General features: G+C 35.2%; 1 protein-coding gene across 3 annotated transcripts in view; it reads left to right on the top strand.

Annotated features, from left to right (window-relative positions):
• The window catches only part of ZBBX (zinc finger B-box domain containing), a 28,809-nt gene extending 11,878 nt beyond the window's left edge, over positions 1 to 16,931 (top strand). For 2 of the 3 annotated variants that reach the window (XM_064516583.1, XM_064516582.1), the window contains exons 8-20: positions 4,128 to 4,295; positions 4,770 to 4,938; positions 6,379 to 6,499; positions 7,002 to 7,144; positions 7,391 to 7,494; positions 7,830 to 7,936; positions 8,786 to 8,955; positions 10,200 to 10,327; positions 11,283 to 11,445; positions 12,003 to 12,158; positions 14,384 to 14,620; positions 15,701 to 15,803; positions 16,648 to 16,931. In XM_064516583.1, coding sequence (XP_064372653.1) covers positions 4,128 to 4,295; positions 4,770 to 4,938; positions 6,379 to 6,499; positions 7,002 to 7,144; positions 7,391 to 7,494; positions 7,830 to 7,936; positions 8,786 to 8,955; positions 10,200 to 10,327; positions 11,283 to 11,445; positions 12,003 to 12,158; positions 14,384 to 14,620; positions 15,701 to 15,803; positions 16,648 to 16,723 — 1,845 coding nt within the window. In that variant the 3' untranslated portion in view covers positions 16,724 to 16,931. The remainder of the gene's footprint in view (positions 1 to 4,127; positions 4,296 to 4,769; positions 4,939 to 6,378; positions 6,500 to 7,001; positions 7,145 to 7,390; positions 7,495 to 7,829; positions 7,937 to 8,785; positions 8,956 to 10,199; positions 10,328 to 11,282; positions 11,446 to 12,002; positions 12,159 to 14,383; positions 14,621 to 15,700; positions 15,804 to 16,647) is intronic. The other variant, XM_064516584.1, reaches the window with a different exon arrangement.
• Positions 16,932 to 17,351: the final 420 nt, after the last annotated feature.

Raw genomic sequence — 17,351 nt, 5'->3', positions numbered from 1 at the left:
TAGTAAAGCTGAAAATTCTCAACAGTGCAAACTGTGGGCTTTTTGCTTCTCTCTCCCTCTCTCCCTGCCCTGGGTGGGCTGTTAATATGCTGTCCCATCTGTAGCATAAACCCGTATTTTTATATGGGCGGGATCTAGTTTTGCAAAGCTATTATGATTAAGATTCTATGTAGTCAGTTGAGCAGTAGCACAGCACTCTTTCATCAGCATTTACTTCCAAAAGGTGGAAGAAATTTCCCAAGAAAACTGATGACAGTGATAATTCTGGGCAGCTTCTCTGCAGGAGTGCCCAGGGTGTGCTGCTCTGGGGCTGGCTTCGCTGGGGCACTGCCAGGGTGGGGCAGCAGCCCCCCAGGATAGTCCCTGCCTGCGCTGCCTCCCCTTCCAGACCCTATGAGATGTGAACCTGTCCATCCCCTTGTCACCTTCCTTCTTAAACAGGAATGGCTTTTTCCATGTGCATTTCTGATGCAGCTATTGTTTTGCCTTTCTAATGTTTGGCTTAAACAGTTGAAGTCATGGGTGGACTATAAATTGCTATTTTTATGATGAGTTAATAAACTACACTTTTTAATTTGGATGGAGCTGTGCTTCTGAGTACTTAGTTTCTGATCTCAGAGTCTAATATGACGTGAATAGCACTAGTAAGATCAGGGCAAAGTGGGTGGGTAGCAAGGCATAGTTTTGATACTGGGTAGATTACAAAGATTACTTTTGCACTATCAAATGCGATTTTCTTATTCAGTAGTTTTTTTTAAATTTAAAAAAATGAGTTATCATAGATGCAAATAGCATAGCCATTTCATTGCCGTATGTATATGAAAAAATATACTGTATTTTCTTGTGCATGAATAGATTTTTTTTTTATTATTATAAATGCCTCATGGAAAAGTGAATTCATCTGAACCAATGGTAGTTCTACACCATTGGGAATATGTAACAAGCTGCTGGTTCAGAAGACTACACATAATCCTTGAAATATTGACACATTGTTTAAAACTTCAAAAAATTATTGGATGTCAGGCAGTTTAGAAAAAAATTATGTACCAAAATGGCCATATTTTGCTTGTAATTTAAATATGGTTGTAAGAAAGCTTAAAGGTCTGAATTCCTATTTAAAATTATGCTGCTTCTGTCAAATATCACTGTCGGCATTCCTGTGTGTTCAGGTGTTTTTTTCCCATTCTTAGATATGACTCACAAAGCAACAAATTATTTAGCTGTGATGAAAGTGAAATGTTGCGCAGTGGAGATTTAAGCTGCATGTTTGTTCAACAAAGTAATATTCAGCTTTTAATATATAACTTTGTATCTGTTATGAAACAATAAAAGTTTTATGACCAGTGTAATAAAGTTTCCTCTTAGAATTATTGTAGCACACTTAAGTGTTACAACTTGAACTGTTTTTCTCATGTATAATGTCTGACTATTTCATAAATGGGTTGCAACAACCCTTTTTGGACAAAATTGTACATATATTTTGGATTTTGTCTTTTGGACAAAATCACTATTTTTATCCTGCTAAATTTCTTCCAAGTTTGTTTTTTTGATAAATGCCATGTTTTGCTTTTATATCTTTTCAAACATGTATAATTATTCTTGTTTTCACTTTTTCATTCATAGGTTAATTATGGCTATTTCATGGCTGGATTTAAGGCATCAAAAAGATTCCATATCAGGAATTCTGAGTTATGAATAAAGTTTAGATTCGTATTTCCCAGTCACTGGAAGGAATCAAAATTACTGCATCATGAGAATGAAAACTATTGTAAATATGGAATATGTAGATAGTGTCTTGAAAGAGTTTAGTCAATCTAACTATTTCAATTTTACTGTATGAGGTTTTCATGAAGACAAACTATACTTCTGGATGATGCCACTATTAGTGTAAAGATTCATCCTGCCTCTGAATATGGCATTCTGTTATCCCTCTAAAATTTGATTATCTCATTCCTGCTTCCCAGAAATATGATCCTTTTAGTAATGCAGTAAATTATCATACCTGTTGGTCTGATAAATATACCCTTGTTGGAGTGATCTTTACTTATAGTATACAAGTTGAAAGATAGCATCATTTGATGGAAAAACTTGAGGTGAGAATTTAAGGCAGTTATAAAAGTACATAGTATCTTGTTGGTAACCAAAAACAAGCAGTAAATAATCTCTTAAGTCCATGTATTTTTTTATAAAGAATAACCCATTTATCTCATTTTTAGAGGTAAACTGGACTGCAATGTTAGAAACTGATTTGTGGGGATTAGAGATCATGCAGCAGTTCAGTGGAAAAATACAAGGATCTAAACTGAGGATCATGGTGTGCTGTGCTCATTCCACTTAAGTCAAGATTCCATCTCAACTCTCTTGATACCTTCTTTTCCCCCCCCCCATCACTTGTCTACTTTCCTCTTCTCTCCAGTTCTACTCTGAAACTGATTTAGTAATGTTGCCTCTGTTAATAAAGGCAGCTAACAAAAGAGTGCAGTAAGTAGAGAGACATGAAAGGATCTTTTGCATTTGGAATAGAAAATGGTAGCTATGATTCCGTTTTTTTCAGAAGAGGAAATGATATTGCAGTTATAGTGAGATTATTGAAGTGGGAGAAAATAAACATCTGAGTTCAGTTGCAGGGAACTTTAATATGAGGCTTAAAATCTTGCAAATGTTCTTGAAGATCAGCTTTGCAGTTATTGCTTAGATTTTTTTGGAAACAATTGAACACAATGTTAATGAAGATGTTAATGTTGTTTAGATGAATAACACTGCAGGGCCAGTCTTTCCAGTGCTGGTCAACTGTTATATACCATGTGCCAAAGTACCAAAAAGACCTGTATGTAGTGCAACTGTTTGCTCAAAGAGAGCAATAAAGTTATCTCCTTAGCAGAAATGCAACTTCTACTGGAATGTTGTAGCTATTTTTTCCTTCATGTGGTTAAAAAGAAATCAGTACAATCTTTAGCTATGTACTTCTGGCTGCATGGAACATGGATGGAATGAGCCAAGGAGTAAGGCAACTACGGAGAGAAATTTTCCTGTTTCTCTTTAAGTATATGCTTCTGTGATCTCCATGTGTGTGGACAATATGTTGGTGATGCTGGGGAACAAAAGAATTGCTATCAGTTGTGGATGATTATGGACTGTGATTGAGGGACATGACAAAGCATGCATTTTCACACAGAAAACTTTGAACCTTATTCATTCTATACTGTGGTGTAAGAATTGGTAAGATTGCTGTTTGAAGCAATTAGTCTCCCTGCATACTCACTTTTATGTCACAAATACCATCTGCTGTGTGACTAGCAGCTGCAAAGTCTCTGGGTCCGTTGTAATGAAGGAGTTGGAAAGAAGTGAGTGAATTCTTTAGCTTGGCAATGGTTGCCTGACATCTTTGACTCCTACTGATTACACTTACTGCTTGTTTCTTTGCTGCTCCTGTGTTTTGGTGGTAGGAATATGCGTCTTATTCAAGGATTTTATTTTAGACAAAGTCTTTCCTTTTGGTCTTTCTCCATGTATATGGAGGGGATGAACATAATTTTTTTATTCTTGCTTGATAATTGAGTTGGCAATCAAAAACCTTCATATTATATTTATGCAGTAGTTTTTTTTAATTCTAAAGTTAGTTGTAAGTCAGTGAAATCCCAGTGTAAAACAATTACTCATTTTGCAGCTATTTTCAGCCAAGCTCACTCATATAGTTCTTTATAATTTGAGCTTTCCTAGACTAATTTTTAAGTGTGAACTGATACTCCAGTAAGTTAATCCTCTTGTTAACGGTTAGAGTGGTTTTCTATACTGAAGAGCTTCATTAAGCAGAATTGTCAAACTGAACTCCATTAATTACATAGCTTATAAATTAGTTTGAATGATAGGTTAGATTCTGCATAAAAAAAACCTTACCTAAATTGTCCTGTCACACCAAATGGAATATTCCAATTACTGAATTTTCACTTACACACATGCACACTATATATTGCAGATTAAATTGCACTATTAGAATATTGAAATTAGGTGTTTGTCACTATCACTCTCTTCTCTTGCTTCTGCCACTTATTTTTTTTTAATATGTTCAGTGGAAAGTTTGTGTATGTATGTAATAAATTAATGGTTTCATAACGTTTTGTTAACAGAGAGAAGCCCATATGCCTCTTGGAAAATTGGAAGTTGCCCATCGCTTCATCAAAGAAGTAAATCTGGATGAATCGAAAATTCATCTTGAGCAGAAGAGAAGAAATACTGGGCATCAGCTCACATCAGACAAGTCTTCATCTCTGCTAACATCAGTAGGTAGTGCTGAGGTAGCGTACAATTCAGAAGCAGATGAAAATTTCTCTTTTAACATTTGTGACATCTTAGGCAGAGTGGCCTTTAGGTTTTCCTGCAATGTGCAGGAAATGAGGGATCAGGTCATCGGTCTCGCACAATCAGATGACCCCTATTTATGTCTCTGTGACATAACTAGGGATATAGGCTGTGGCTAGTGCTTTTTGCCAACTAAAAACATATAAATTAAATACTTTTAGTTCAGACTGCTTATTCAGACTTTTTTGTTTTTCTTAGCATGCTCTTCATGGAACATTGCAAATTTAGTCTTCAGCAAGATCACACAAAAAATTGGGTGATTTGATTTCCAGCATAGCTAAACTAAGCCCAAAAAACAGGGTGCCACATTGCCATGGTTGATACTAAAAACATTGTTACTGTTGTATGTAACCGAGAAGAGGATTAAAACCAGAAGTGCTGTGTTAATTATGTTGTGGAAATGTTCTTAGCCCTCAGAATCAATTGGGACAGGCCTTGAAAAACAGGAGAGTGGGTTATTACTACATGGTGCATTTAATGAGGAAGAATCTACACAATGTTTTCAAGAAGCTTTGATTCAGTGGAGAAATAAATTTTGTGATCGCAGAACTAATATGAACTCCAGTGAGGTCTTATCAGGTATGAATTTATTTCTGTTTTAATTGCACTTTAAAACCACCAGTAGCCATTTTGGGGGGTAATACACATTCTTAAAAGAAATACCTCAATTTGTAGAATATTAGCAACTTACTATTTTCACTGAAATGGGAATTGGTGACTTTCTAGCTGTACCCCATGCAACTAGAAAGTGAAGCTGTGGTACTAGCTGTATGCCAGCACAGTAGGCTAGATGACTTGCCATTCATTATGCTACTTTAAGAAGGTAAAAAGTCTAAAGAAACTTTTATTGCAACATGCTGTAGTTCTACAAGTGACTTTTCAGGTATTATAGTCCAGTTTCATACCACTGTAAATATTTTTTTAATAATGGGCAGATTGTTGCTTTATCAGAATTCTTGTACTGAACTCTGATCTTGGTTAGATTGTTCCATGTGTGACCCTATTGTTTCATGTGAGAAACAATGACACAGAAGACTTTATACATTTGCATTACTATTCATATTAAAATCTCAGCTTTCAGTTGAGATGAGGAGTGTATGTGCCTCAAGATTTCACATGTTGTGTCAAAGTACATTGTCTGTTTGCCTTTCACAGGCTCTTAATCTTTCTTTCATTTTTTTCCCAGTGGAAAGAATGCAATCAGTTGAAGTATGCATGGAAAAAAAATACGAAAAAACTCTTGTCTGACTGGATTTGTGCAATATAGTCTTTGTCCTCTAACCCATGGATGGTGTTCATTCTTTCTATATTTTTCATACACAAAATATACTGATATTTTCTTCCTGTGGTGTGGTGGGGATTTATCTGTGGAGTCATGGAATCTACTTTTTCCACCATGTAATCATCTTCCCTTATGTGAGAAGCTGTAATAAATGAGGTTTTACTGGCTATTGCCACTGCCGACTATATTGTTTGAATACTAGTTTTTAGATCTCATACATCCAGTAACCAAGTTTTTCAGAATTAATAGAAATCTTGCATGGCAAAGGTAACCTACAGCTGATGAATAATGTGTCACACATTAGATGCAAGAAATGCTCATGTAAGTTACTGCTTGTCTGTGGAATCTTTACTTGAATCTCACAATCTCCTGTTTGCTGATGTTTCAGTCATACCAGGAGAAGCTGGCTAACCATTAGATACACAGTCCTGTCTAAACCTAATTAAAGCCTGTTTCTCCCTGTACACCCCCCAGCCCCGCCAAGTTCCAGCAGTTTGTAAATTTTCTTTTCCAGCTGAATCCAGTAAATCTGTAGTTCTTAAGTTGTTTTTTTTTTATGGTTCAAAGCTTCTAGATATATATTCTTGTGTAGCATAATATTGCTGGCATTTTAAATTTTGAAATTATGCAAAGACTTAGCTAGGCATAGGCTAATGTGGCATTCATTCAAAAGTAATATAGTTGATAGCAGGCTTACAAATCTGAATAGCTATATAAAAGTTTTATTTATTTAATAGAATCTGTGGGAGTTTGTGAGGTACAGACCCACCTTACTGTTACAAAAGAACCTATCCAAATTGAATTCAAGGAGGACAGCCTGAGCTACATGGAAAAACTCTTGCTTAAGAAGTACAGAAGGTATTGTCGAAATTGCTGGTACTAATGCAAGAAGTAAGAAATACTTAAACATTAACTCTTGATTGTTATATCTAATATTAAAAAAGTTTCAGTGACTTTTTGTTAATTAAGATGATTGTATACAGGGTATTTTCTTTTAATTAACATAATCATTGAAACCAGATTTGGTGACTTAATATTTCAGAATTACTCTAGAGGGAGTAATTGGAAGGATTCTCTTTGCTCTGTTTTTTGTAGCATTTGAATTACTAATAATGATATTTGACAGCTTGTTTTAGGGGCATTTGCTACAGAAGGAGTTTCATAGAGGAAAGGAAGTATGATCTTCAGGTTACTTATTTATAAATATAATGGGAATATGCTCTTAGTCCCTGAAGTGTGAGGTGATATTGGTGAAATCAGGAGAAGTTGCTGTTTGTCAGTGGTAGTAAATACTGAAGCTGAGATATTACATATAAAATACTGATGACTTTTTAAAGATGGGTTTCTCTTTCTTTTTTAGAACTCCTGTTAATCAAGTTTCTAGTAATCAGGTTAATGATTTAAGGCCTGTACAAACACTGAATGAACATCAGGCTGCTGTGATTGGAGGAGAAGGAGGTGGAAAAGGAGATGATGATGACGATGATGATGACGACTTAATAGGTGTATTGGATTTTTGTTTACTGAATCTAACTATTAAGCATCTTTTCTCAGGGTTCTTTTCCTCTCTGTGATTGCTGAACAGTTACATACTTAACTAGTTTCTACCTGAAAAAAGAATGTAACAGTTAAGGGAGAAATTTGTGATGCTTCATAATAAGCAAAATGTTTGAATTTTTGTAGGTGTATCAGGTATCTAAAACAGGAAAAAATGAGTGTGTGAAATAACTTGATTATATTTTTTTTTAGTTGAAGATATGAAGAGATATTGGGCAGCTCTTTTTAGACAGAAAGTACCTAACACTGTTTCTGAGAGTACAGAGTCCTCTCTGAAAATTGAGGTCCTTGATGATGTAAGTATATAATGAATGACTTTATGCATCTTTGCAGTGATCCTAAATGATTTGGTTTAAAACTCCTGTTCTCTTTAATCAAGTTGATGTGTTAAAGATTTAAATTAGCGACAACTGAATCTCTAATGAGAAAACTATTTGGTGTGTTGTTGATCTTTTCAATACCTATGTGGAAAAAGTAGCTTACGAAAGGTTCCCTGTAATTCTTTCCTGTTGTGTCCAGTGACCCTATTTGTATAGAAATTGTGCAGAAAGGAAATCTGCAGGCTTTTACTCACTTGAGTTAATATTTTTGGAATATTAATCTTTGAATATGTATTTATTTTTTTAATTAGTCTTATGGCAAGGACTTGGAGGAATCATCTAACTTTTTGGTGATGGAAGCTGGGGCTATAGGAATGAATAAGCAAAGAAAAACTGAACCACTCAAGCAGTTTGGAAGGTATCAGAAATGCAGAGATTATTTGGAAGAGAAAAGGGAGTAATCCTATCTTGCTTCTGAAATGGCTACATTACTAAATAACAAGCTCTTCTCTTTGCAGATAGTCGTCTCCTTCATATTTCCTGTGAATCTTGGAGAATCCTTGACTGTAAATTGTTTTAAGGCATGGTTAGGAAATTATCTTCTCATCCTTATCACAAGACACACTTAGTCTGTGTTAATGTTATGACACTGTCAGTTGAGTTCTTTCCCTTCCTTTACTTTTCTTTCAAGATTGTCTGTGATTGCTCTTTGTCATCTTTGAAAGTTTTCATTTGGTGAATGACCTGATGATTTAATGTTTTATAAGAAGTTTTAAAAACAGTTTGGCAGTTAACAGATGTATGAAACACTTACCATTAAAGTTAGTGAATAGTAAGTTTGTGACCTCAACTATGTCAGTGAGCCACCAAGGAATGTTAACTGTCTGTAGTTAGAGAGATGTTGCTTTGAAATTTCTTTGTTCTGTTTGCTTTATTACTTCAGCTCTTAAATCATGTAAGATGCATTTCTTTATTTAAGTCTTGAATTACAGGTGAAACTTCTTTTGCATGTTTTTATCCCAGTAGAAGCAGGGACTTGCATACAGACAAGTCCGTAGTTGGCCAGTGTCGTGCTGTGTATTTTAAAGATACTCTTGCATGATTAATCTTGTAATTGCAGGCAAACTAAGAGTCCTAATAAATGGACTGATGTTGTTAATGGTACATGTGCAACTCCTCTGATCTCCTAAAATTTATCTGTGGTTAGATGTGATCTGCCTTGTTATATTTTATTCTTCTGGTCTTTCCTGTTCCCTCCTTCTCAAAGTGGTGCAGCAACTGCAGGTCAGAGGAGCACAGTACCAGACCTTTTGCCAACAGAAATTGTAGGCGCAGTGAGAAAGTCATCTTGTCATTTGACTTCTACATCTGACACTCAATATATTTTACCTCTTCCTCTTGATAGAAATTCTGTTTCTTCTAAAGAAATTTCTCCAGGTAAGTTTTGAAAGTCACTTCTCTACTCTGCACAATTGTTTTATATACAGTTTTGTCATTCTCATATAGGATGTGGTAATCAACTGTGATAGTTGTCTGAAAAAATATCTTCATGATCTATTTTAAAGGATGTGCAGTTCACTGAGCTATGCAGGCTCCTTGACCACAGCTTGGTAGTTAGGCTATGCAAGCTGTTTTGAAGCCATGGGCATCTTCTGTGATAGCTGCTCTCACAGATAAGTTGATGAGCTTTTTATTTGTGGGGTACACTGCACCAATGTGAGTTGTATGCAGAAAACAGACTCATATAAAACAGAGTGATCTCACAAGTTTTTCTGTTTCTCTGTGCTTTATTAGATTTAATGTATGGCACATTAAATACATTTGTGTGTAGAAAAGTGCTTTTGTAGGTCGAGAAACAGTGTAAATGGTTACCTCTTCTGCATGGAAGACTTTCTATGTATAGGTATTCCAGTTTCTGTTGTGTCAGTGAAATAACAATTAAAGCTTGGCAACTTTATCCAGTGGCACTCAAGGGGTCCCAAAGATCTTATTCTGTGGCCTAAAACTGTATAAACTATATTATATTATTGTCACTTTAATATTAAGTTGCTATGTAAGGGTACTTTCATTTTTTTAATCTTGCAAGCCACTGAATAACTGCTCTAGCACTTCAGGACCCAGCATTTGTTCTCTTTGGGCTTAGTTCAAGAAACTTTTTTTCAAGTCTTTAAATGTGAAAGAGCAAACAAGAGCTGACTGAGATGCGATTCCTGTGCTTTAGGCACAGGATTAAAAAATGAAATGGCTATGTCTTGTATTTTAACCTGGTAGCATACATTTCAAGCAATTGTTACTACTTTTAAAGAAATGTTAAGCAAATGCTAATATTACAATTCTTAAGATGGTTCTGGTTACATTATATAGCATTTTAAAGGTAAAAACTATCACAAAGCAGTTGGAAATATGTTAAAAGTATTATCAAGATCTAATGTATTCATAGGCAGTGATGTACAGAAATGGACACACTGGGTGTAGAACAGGTACCCAGTAAGTCTACTCTGGCATCTCTGGAAGATGCTGGAAATTGGTTGTTTTGCTTTGCCTTATGCCTTAGGGCTAGCTTTAATGGAGAGTTCTTATCTTAAATTCATGAAGAATGACACTGTAGGCTTGCAGGTTATAACTAATATCAATTTTCATTAAATGTTCCTATGTTCATTATTTTATTTGTACTCTTACAGAAAAAATGGTTTTCTGCAGCCATCTTGAAAGAAATGCAGCGCAAAAGGAGAGTATTAAAATAAAGACTATAGGAAGAATGTTTAGCTCTTGTAAACTATCTGAGAAGATCTCTAACGCTACTAAACTAGTAAGCAACAAGTATCTCTTTGAAATGCAATTACGGGCAGGTGAAGATTCACAGGAATTGGACAATGCCTGCAATAGCCAGAGTTTTGGTTTTGCCTGTAATTACAGAGTCCTCAGTGGTAAAATATTAAATCTTTAGTTGCTAAATATATAAACTATGTTGCCCATCTGCTTTGCAACTTCATGTGCCTACATAGCATGTTTCTGAATCAGCGGAGAAATGCTAACAACTGTATAGGTATTATGAAACACTGTACTCCTCTTCCCCCCTCGCTCCCCCACCTCCCCCCACCCAAAAAGCAACCAAGAGTATCGTTCTGCTCAGAGGGGACACTGTATTGCGTGTTTCATCTTGGGAGGGTGAAAAGGCTTTCATTCATTCCACTAGGTATTGTCAGTCTTCTGTTGATAGTTTTTCCAAAAAGTACAAGAAAAAGTAGGCTAGCCTCAGACAGGAGAAAGAGAAAGAAAACAAAAGCAAACCACCCTGCTCTTCACATGTTGGTATCAAGGCCACTTCCTCTCAGTTGGATACCACAAATTGTAGATGCTCTTATCAAATCTAAAATATTCAAATGTTCTTTTGTTGAAAAGAAAATTGGAAGTGAATAGTAATGGTGAGGACTGGGACATTAGATCTGATGTCATTATGAGGGAGTCAGTATTACTTTGCTTTTCATATACACAAAGATAAGTAAAAGCAAGCAAACAAAAGCTGTTTCTCATTGCTACATTCAATCAGTGGAAGAAGAGACTGAAAACTCTTCCTGCATTAACAACAGAAGTATCTAGGATTTGAAAGCATGTATCATGTAAGCTTATGGAAAAATATATCAATTATATCAGGCAATTAGAATCATTCCAGGTTTTATGAAATGATCATTTTATTAATATGAACTTGCAAGGGGAATGTGTGTAGTCTTTTCCTTTTCTAATGTTCTTGTGTTTTATTCAAGTCATTACAGGAAGTAGCTCACAGAGAGAAACCTCTTTCTGCATGGTATTGGGGACTTGAAGGTTTCTTCGTTTTAGGTGTAAACCCTAAACAAGCAATGCTCAAAGCATGTTCTTCACTGTGTGCTGACTCCAGTGCTGTAAAAGATAATATTTCATTTTCAGGTAATGGTGTATGATTAAAACCGTTAAACATGATGCATGTTGAGTACTGCCTCTGTAACACATCCCTCTCCATTTAACTGCCCTACCTGGATCTAGCTTATTTTTAAAAGTCACTCTGGGGTAACTGTCATGCCAACAGATGCAACCAGTTGTGTGGAGAGATGAAGTAAATTCAGTACATTGAGGTAAATTGCATCAATATATCATTCAAGATTTATATCCTTTTTTGTATCCCCTGAAAACTTGGTTCCAGTATGAATTTCTGCTTTTCTCTGTAATACACATCACCAAATAAAAAGGTATCATTATTCTATTGCTTTTAATGGTGTATATGAAACAACATGCAAAGTGTTTGAACATGAATATCAATTTGATCAAGTATATCACTTGAGTTTAAGCTAGTTAGTGTGCTATATGAATTTTTTCACATGACATGCAGAAAAGTTCTGTATTACTTCTTTTAATTGTACATATATTCAATGTAGCAATTAAAATAACAGTAAATACACTAACACAAAACATGTGAATATCTTCCTCCTAATGCTTTTCAATTTCAGGAGATGGAAAATGGGTTACTGACAGAAGCTTAAGTGAATATGCCGATGACTCTGTAGTTCACGAAGTCTTAGAAAATCAATTGAACAGACCTTCAAATGGTTTGGAAAGAATAAACTCTTCAAACAGAGTATCTCCCCTGATGGTAGTGTATCCAGGTAAGGAGAGCAACAGTTTTGAGGTTCTACTTTATTTTTCTTATGATTATTTTTAAGCATATTTGTAATCTTTATACCTTTAACCAAAGCACACAGTTTAGTAACTTGCTCCGTTTGGGTCCCTAGGTTTTTAAGATACAAGCTGTAGTGCTGGTTTCTTCTCTGTTGAGATATTAATACTGTTTTCCAAGAGAAGCATTTTTAGAATCTGTCTATTTTAAAGTAGCTTTTTAAATGGTATACTTGAGTTACAACAACTGATGCATCCTCCTGTGATAAGGAAGAATGTAGTCCAGCATCTTCAGCTTAAATGCATCTTTTCAGAGGAAATGACGTTACCAGTCTGTGAACCAGACTATGACTGTCAAGGTGGATTCCACCGAGTGCAAAAGCATTTAGCAGATATGGCTGTGGTCAGACATGGTAAACACTGTACTTTCCCAAAGGTGAAGTGAGATATCCAAAGACTTGCTTTCTCCAGTTGTGTTATTCGATAATTATATTATCAAATCTGTGACTTGTACTGAAAAGAGCTTATGTCTTCCTTTTCATTACATACCATGAAGTCTGATACCTGTGGTAGTCACTCTCTACCCGCCCGCCCCCCGGTGTTTTACTAAGTGCTATAAAATTCCTACTGAAATTCTTTGAAGATATATAACTGACTCCTCAGCAGGACTTCAGCCTTTGTAAAAGAAGTTTTTGCAAAAGAAGTCTCTGTATCCATGATTTAATTGTCAAAGGTTGATCACCTGAATATTTTTTCTGTATATCAAATATCCAGAAAACAAACCTCACAAAACTCCTCTAAAATATAGAGATTGAGAGCAATATAGTTTAAGATTGTTCTACATGAGTTGTAACTGTTCATAACCACCATCTTCCCTTTCTTCTGACAGTAAATAGCGTATTTCTTCACTCATTAAAAATACTGTTTTATATAAACCTAAATGATGTATTTCTCCAACATTAAAAGTTTGTGTGGCTTCTGGTATGTCTACAACATCACCACCAGTTGCACACAAGGCACATTTACAATGCATCATAATGAAAGTGGTCTTTTTCAGTGACAGTATGCATATCTGAATCCCTTTGAGCTTTTCAAAATGTCAGTAAAAGAACATTGCTTTGAATATTATAGGCAAAGTATAAGGTCTCATCATTTCTAACTGTTTGAGTAGCCTGTTCTTTAAAATACATGAAATATTGTAAGAATTTAAGCAGTGCTTGGGCTGCAGTGCTTAATTGTACTTCTTGCAAGATTTCTGAAAATTTTTGCTTGATATCTTGGCAGGTTGGGAAACGTGATCTATTTCTAAAAAAAAGAAATTTGGTAAAAGCACCCTCTGTGAATTTGTTGAACTTAGGCATTATTTTTATATCTTCATCCATGTATTTGTATTTTAGATAAGATAGCTTGAATACATAATGTTTTTTTAATAAGCATTGGCTTCTGAGTTAGGAATTCTCTCTTACTGTAATAATACTTTTTATTGTGTTTGGTGTCTACTCCTGCCCCTACTTCCTTACATGTAGGCCTTGGATATTTTGATAATAAAGTGTCTAGGACAAGGTTATGTATTACTATAAGTCTTGCGGCAACTCATGTTTTGCAGCAATATAATTTTGATCTAATGTAAGATATATTTGTGATACTGCAATAATTACTATTGCATAAACTATAAAAAACAAGGAAACAACACATCACCGCATCTGCATTTTTCAGTTACTTTTCTCAATTTCAGCTGTCTCTATCTGAAGGAAAGTAGCTTACATTTTCTCTCATAAGCAACCAATTTGGCATTTTCGTTTTAAAAATGCTATGTGTGAAATTGCAGCTGTCAATTTTGAATTCCAGGAAAAAAAATTTGAAAGTATCAATATTTTATTCATGTTCCCCTAAATTAAAAATGACAGAACAAAAGTTTTAAGCTTTCCACAAACCTTAGTCCTTAGCTTGTCTTCCGAAAGTTGTGCTGTCATACTTAGTCTTTAACTTGAATAATTTTTTCAGAAAGGTGCCCCTGAAGTATGAGAGGCTACTTCCCATTATGATTTTAATGTTTTTATTAACACTTTTCAATTCGGTTTTACTCAAGATTAATAAATGATTTGGATCAATTGATAATTTTAACTAAAATTAACATCAGTGAGCTGAGATGAAATTCTCTTTATACATAAAATCTTGAATTTGTTAGGAGTTGTGACCTTTTGTGTTGCATCAGGGAAGGATTCTAGAAGACCATGGACAACAAATATGCTATACTATAAATTGGCTGGAAATTGTCCAACAAACACTCAGCCAAGATCAAGGAGTTCAATTATGCATCCATTAAGAGTTGTTACTGAGATACCAAAAGACAAGTGCCTTGATGCAAATGAACAAGATGAGGATTTTTTGGGATATAGTGCTGACCAAGAAGCCCTAATTACTCTGGAAAGAGAATTACAAAGTTATACAAGTAAGTGGCAATGCTACTTTTTCTTTCATATTTACAAGAAGCATACTGCAAAACAAGTAGTTGTTTAATTTTTCTTCTGAAATCTAATTAGTTTTGGTGCAAAAATGTGCTAATCCTTCTGTAATATGACTGTTTTTGTGGTTGAACAGGGTGATTTATCTCCATTGGATTGTATTTTAACCCTCTAATTTAGTTAAACTACAGCATGAAACTTTATGAATCTCTTATCCCCTGCATTTTTGTTCCAGAAATCTGCTGAATGTACTAGGTACTCTCAGATCATGAGTTTCTTTTGAATAGGTATCCTTTCTTTGGCTATGTAATAATGAACATATCAGATGTTGATGGAGAGCTGGATTTGTTTTGATGTAAGAGTAGTAGGAAAGGTGGAGTGGAAATCTTACAGATCTGTCCTGAGGAGAACTGCCACTAATCAGACACAACAAAATACGACGTTTTAGGAGAGCTGTCCTCCGTTTTTTGATAAATTCTCATCAAAACCATGTCTCTGCAAGAGTTTCTCTTAGTAGTGGTTGAAGAATGAAGATCCATGCTGCCTATGCACAGAGAATAGGGAGGGAGGTTATTACAGAAGAGACTGCTCTGTTTTTCCTCTCCCTCTTCATTCCAATTTCCTTGGAATACTTTTCACTTATTTAGAGGCTTTGATCAGAAACTTAGAACTATATGAAACTATGATAATGATAGCATACTTACATGTGTCTTCTAAAGAAGCATAGACTATGACCCCAGTTGATCACCTTTTTGGATTGATGGGGCTGTAACAGTTAGAATATATCCTGTTATTACCATATTACCATTAGTCGGCTACCTGACTTCTTGTCTTAGCTAGAGTATTTTGAGGTTGCATAGGAGTTATTGGACCCTACATACAAGATTTGATACTGCGCTGGCATAAGAGTCTTAGAAGCAAACCCTCTCTATCCTTACTAGTGATACAGGAACCATATAATAAAAAGTCATAACTTATTTGAGAGCTTGTAGTGACATCCTAAACCAGCTAGATTGGCATATACCTTTTGTTTCTATGTGGTACTAAAATAACTTAAAATATTTCAGGTCCTCAGGAAAAACTTTGCAGCTCAACTTCTGAAGACTTCCTCAGTGCAGATTTCCACCAAAATCTGGAACTAAAAGACCACAGTGGAATTGATACTTTAAGGTAAGTTAAACCTGCTGGTTATAGTTTTATGATATTGTAGAATGCTGAGTACCCCAAGCACCTTGCCAGAACCGAAGTGAAAACAGTCCTGACTTTCTGATTGCTGATTACAAATGTCAGCATGATATTTTATATATTGGTGTTTGAAGCCGGTACTCCTTAGGCATTTCAGATTAAATGATGTATTTTATTGTTGAGACCCCAGATGAAAAGTGCTAGGGTTACAGTTTTTCATAGATTAGCTTGGTTAATATAGAGCATTGAGACTTATAAATGTGTCTGTTAAAAATCATCTGAGTTCTTTGGTTGAAAGCTACCTTTAACAACAGTAGCTGTGAGCAGGTGAGCTAATAACACTTAATTCAGCATAGGCTATGTCTGTTATATTGCCTCAGAGACTAAGGAGGTGACTGAAAAGGAGATTCCCAGAAATTCTGTCTGGTATTGGGCTTTGTACTATGATCTTACAACTAGTAAAGAAAAGTGAGAGACAGTGAGGTTGACTGTATATGAAGTGGAAACAGCGATTCTGTATTCTGCGCTGTGCTTTTAAAATGATTTTTTTTTTTAGTTTATGCATTCTAGGATGTGGGATTTCTCTAAGGCATGTAATAGTGACAGTGTTGTTTACCTCTCACTTGGTTAGGAGATGAAAATCTGTGTTAAAAGCTGAGGGGGGAAAAATGAATAGAGTTGACTATGTATTGCATATATACATAAATTATAGGCAAAGTTCTGTTTGTGGCTTTATCGTGCATATGTGAACATATGTCACTAAGGCTGCAAGCAGAGTAGCTTGAGGAATTTGAGCTGCTGATCACCACTGTGGTATGTTTCTTTTAAGGGGCTGGGATGAAAGCCAAATGGATGATGAGGAAGAAATTCTGAAGGATAAGCAACAGGTTCTTGCGTTACAGTGAACATACAAAGAACTTAATGCAATTGCTATTTTTTTACATAAGATACAAAAACAAGAAGCAGATGGAGAGGTGTTTGAGTGCTGCTGATATTATTTATAAGGATTATTTTGTAAGTCTGAATAAAAATGCTTAATCACCTGGTTTTGACTTCTTTCTTAGTATGAATGTAATAAGAAATAACAGAATAAAAAACTTAAAACTCTTACTGTGCTGCTATTCTTTGTTTTTTATTCTTTAATTTTTAATCAATATAAGATTACTTGCCTGAGGATTGCATTTAACATCCAAATGTATTTTTATGTTGCTAAGGTCACAGGTAATGTGCAAGAAGGTTTTAATGTAGTGTTCTTACATTGGGGGTATCTCAATGTGGCCAAACTTATATGGTGAGATGCAGAGTAGAAAGTGTAATAGGGCTAGTATATGTCACTATTCCTATTGTATATGGTACCATTAGGGGACTTTTGCATCACAGAATAAAAACATACTAACAGTTTTATGTAGGAGATTAGCAAGACAAGTAAAATATAGTTTCTTCTTTATTTCAGCAGGTGATTATATAGTAGCAGTAAACTTGTCTCCCTCTGCTAAGCATAAGAGGGGAAGTTAATTCCCTTTCCACAATTTT

The sequence above is a fragment of the Dromaius novaehollandiae genome, chromosome 9, assembly GCF_036370855.1.
Source record: "Dromaius novaehollandiae isolate bDroNov1 chromosome 9, bDroNov1.hap1, whole genome shotgun sequence".
NCBI lineage: Eukaryota > Metazoa > Chordata > Aves > Casuariiformes > Dromaiidae > Dromaius > Dromaius novaehollandiae.
Note: the sequence above shows the minus strand (reverse complement) of the source record. Positions and strands in the feature narration are given on the sequence as shown.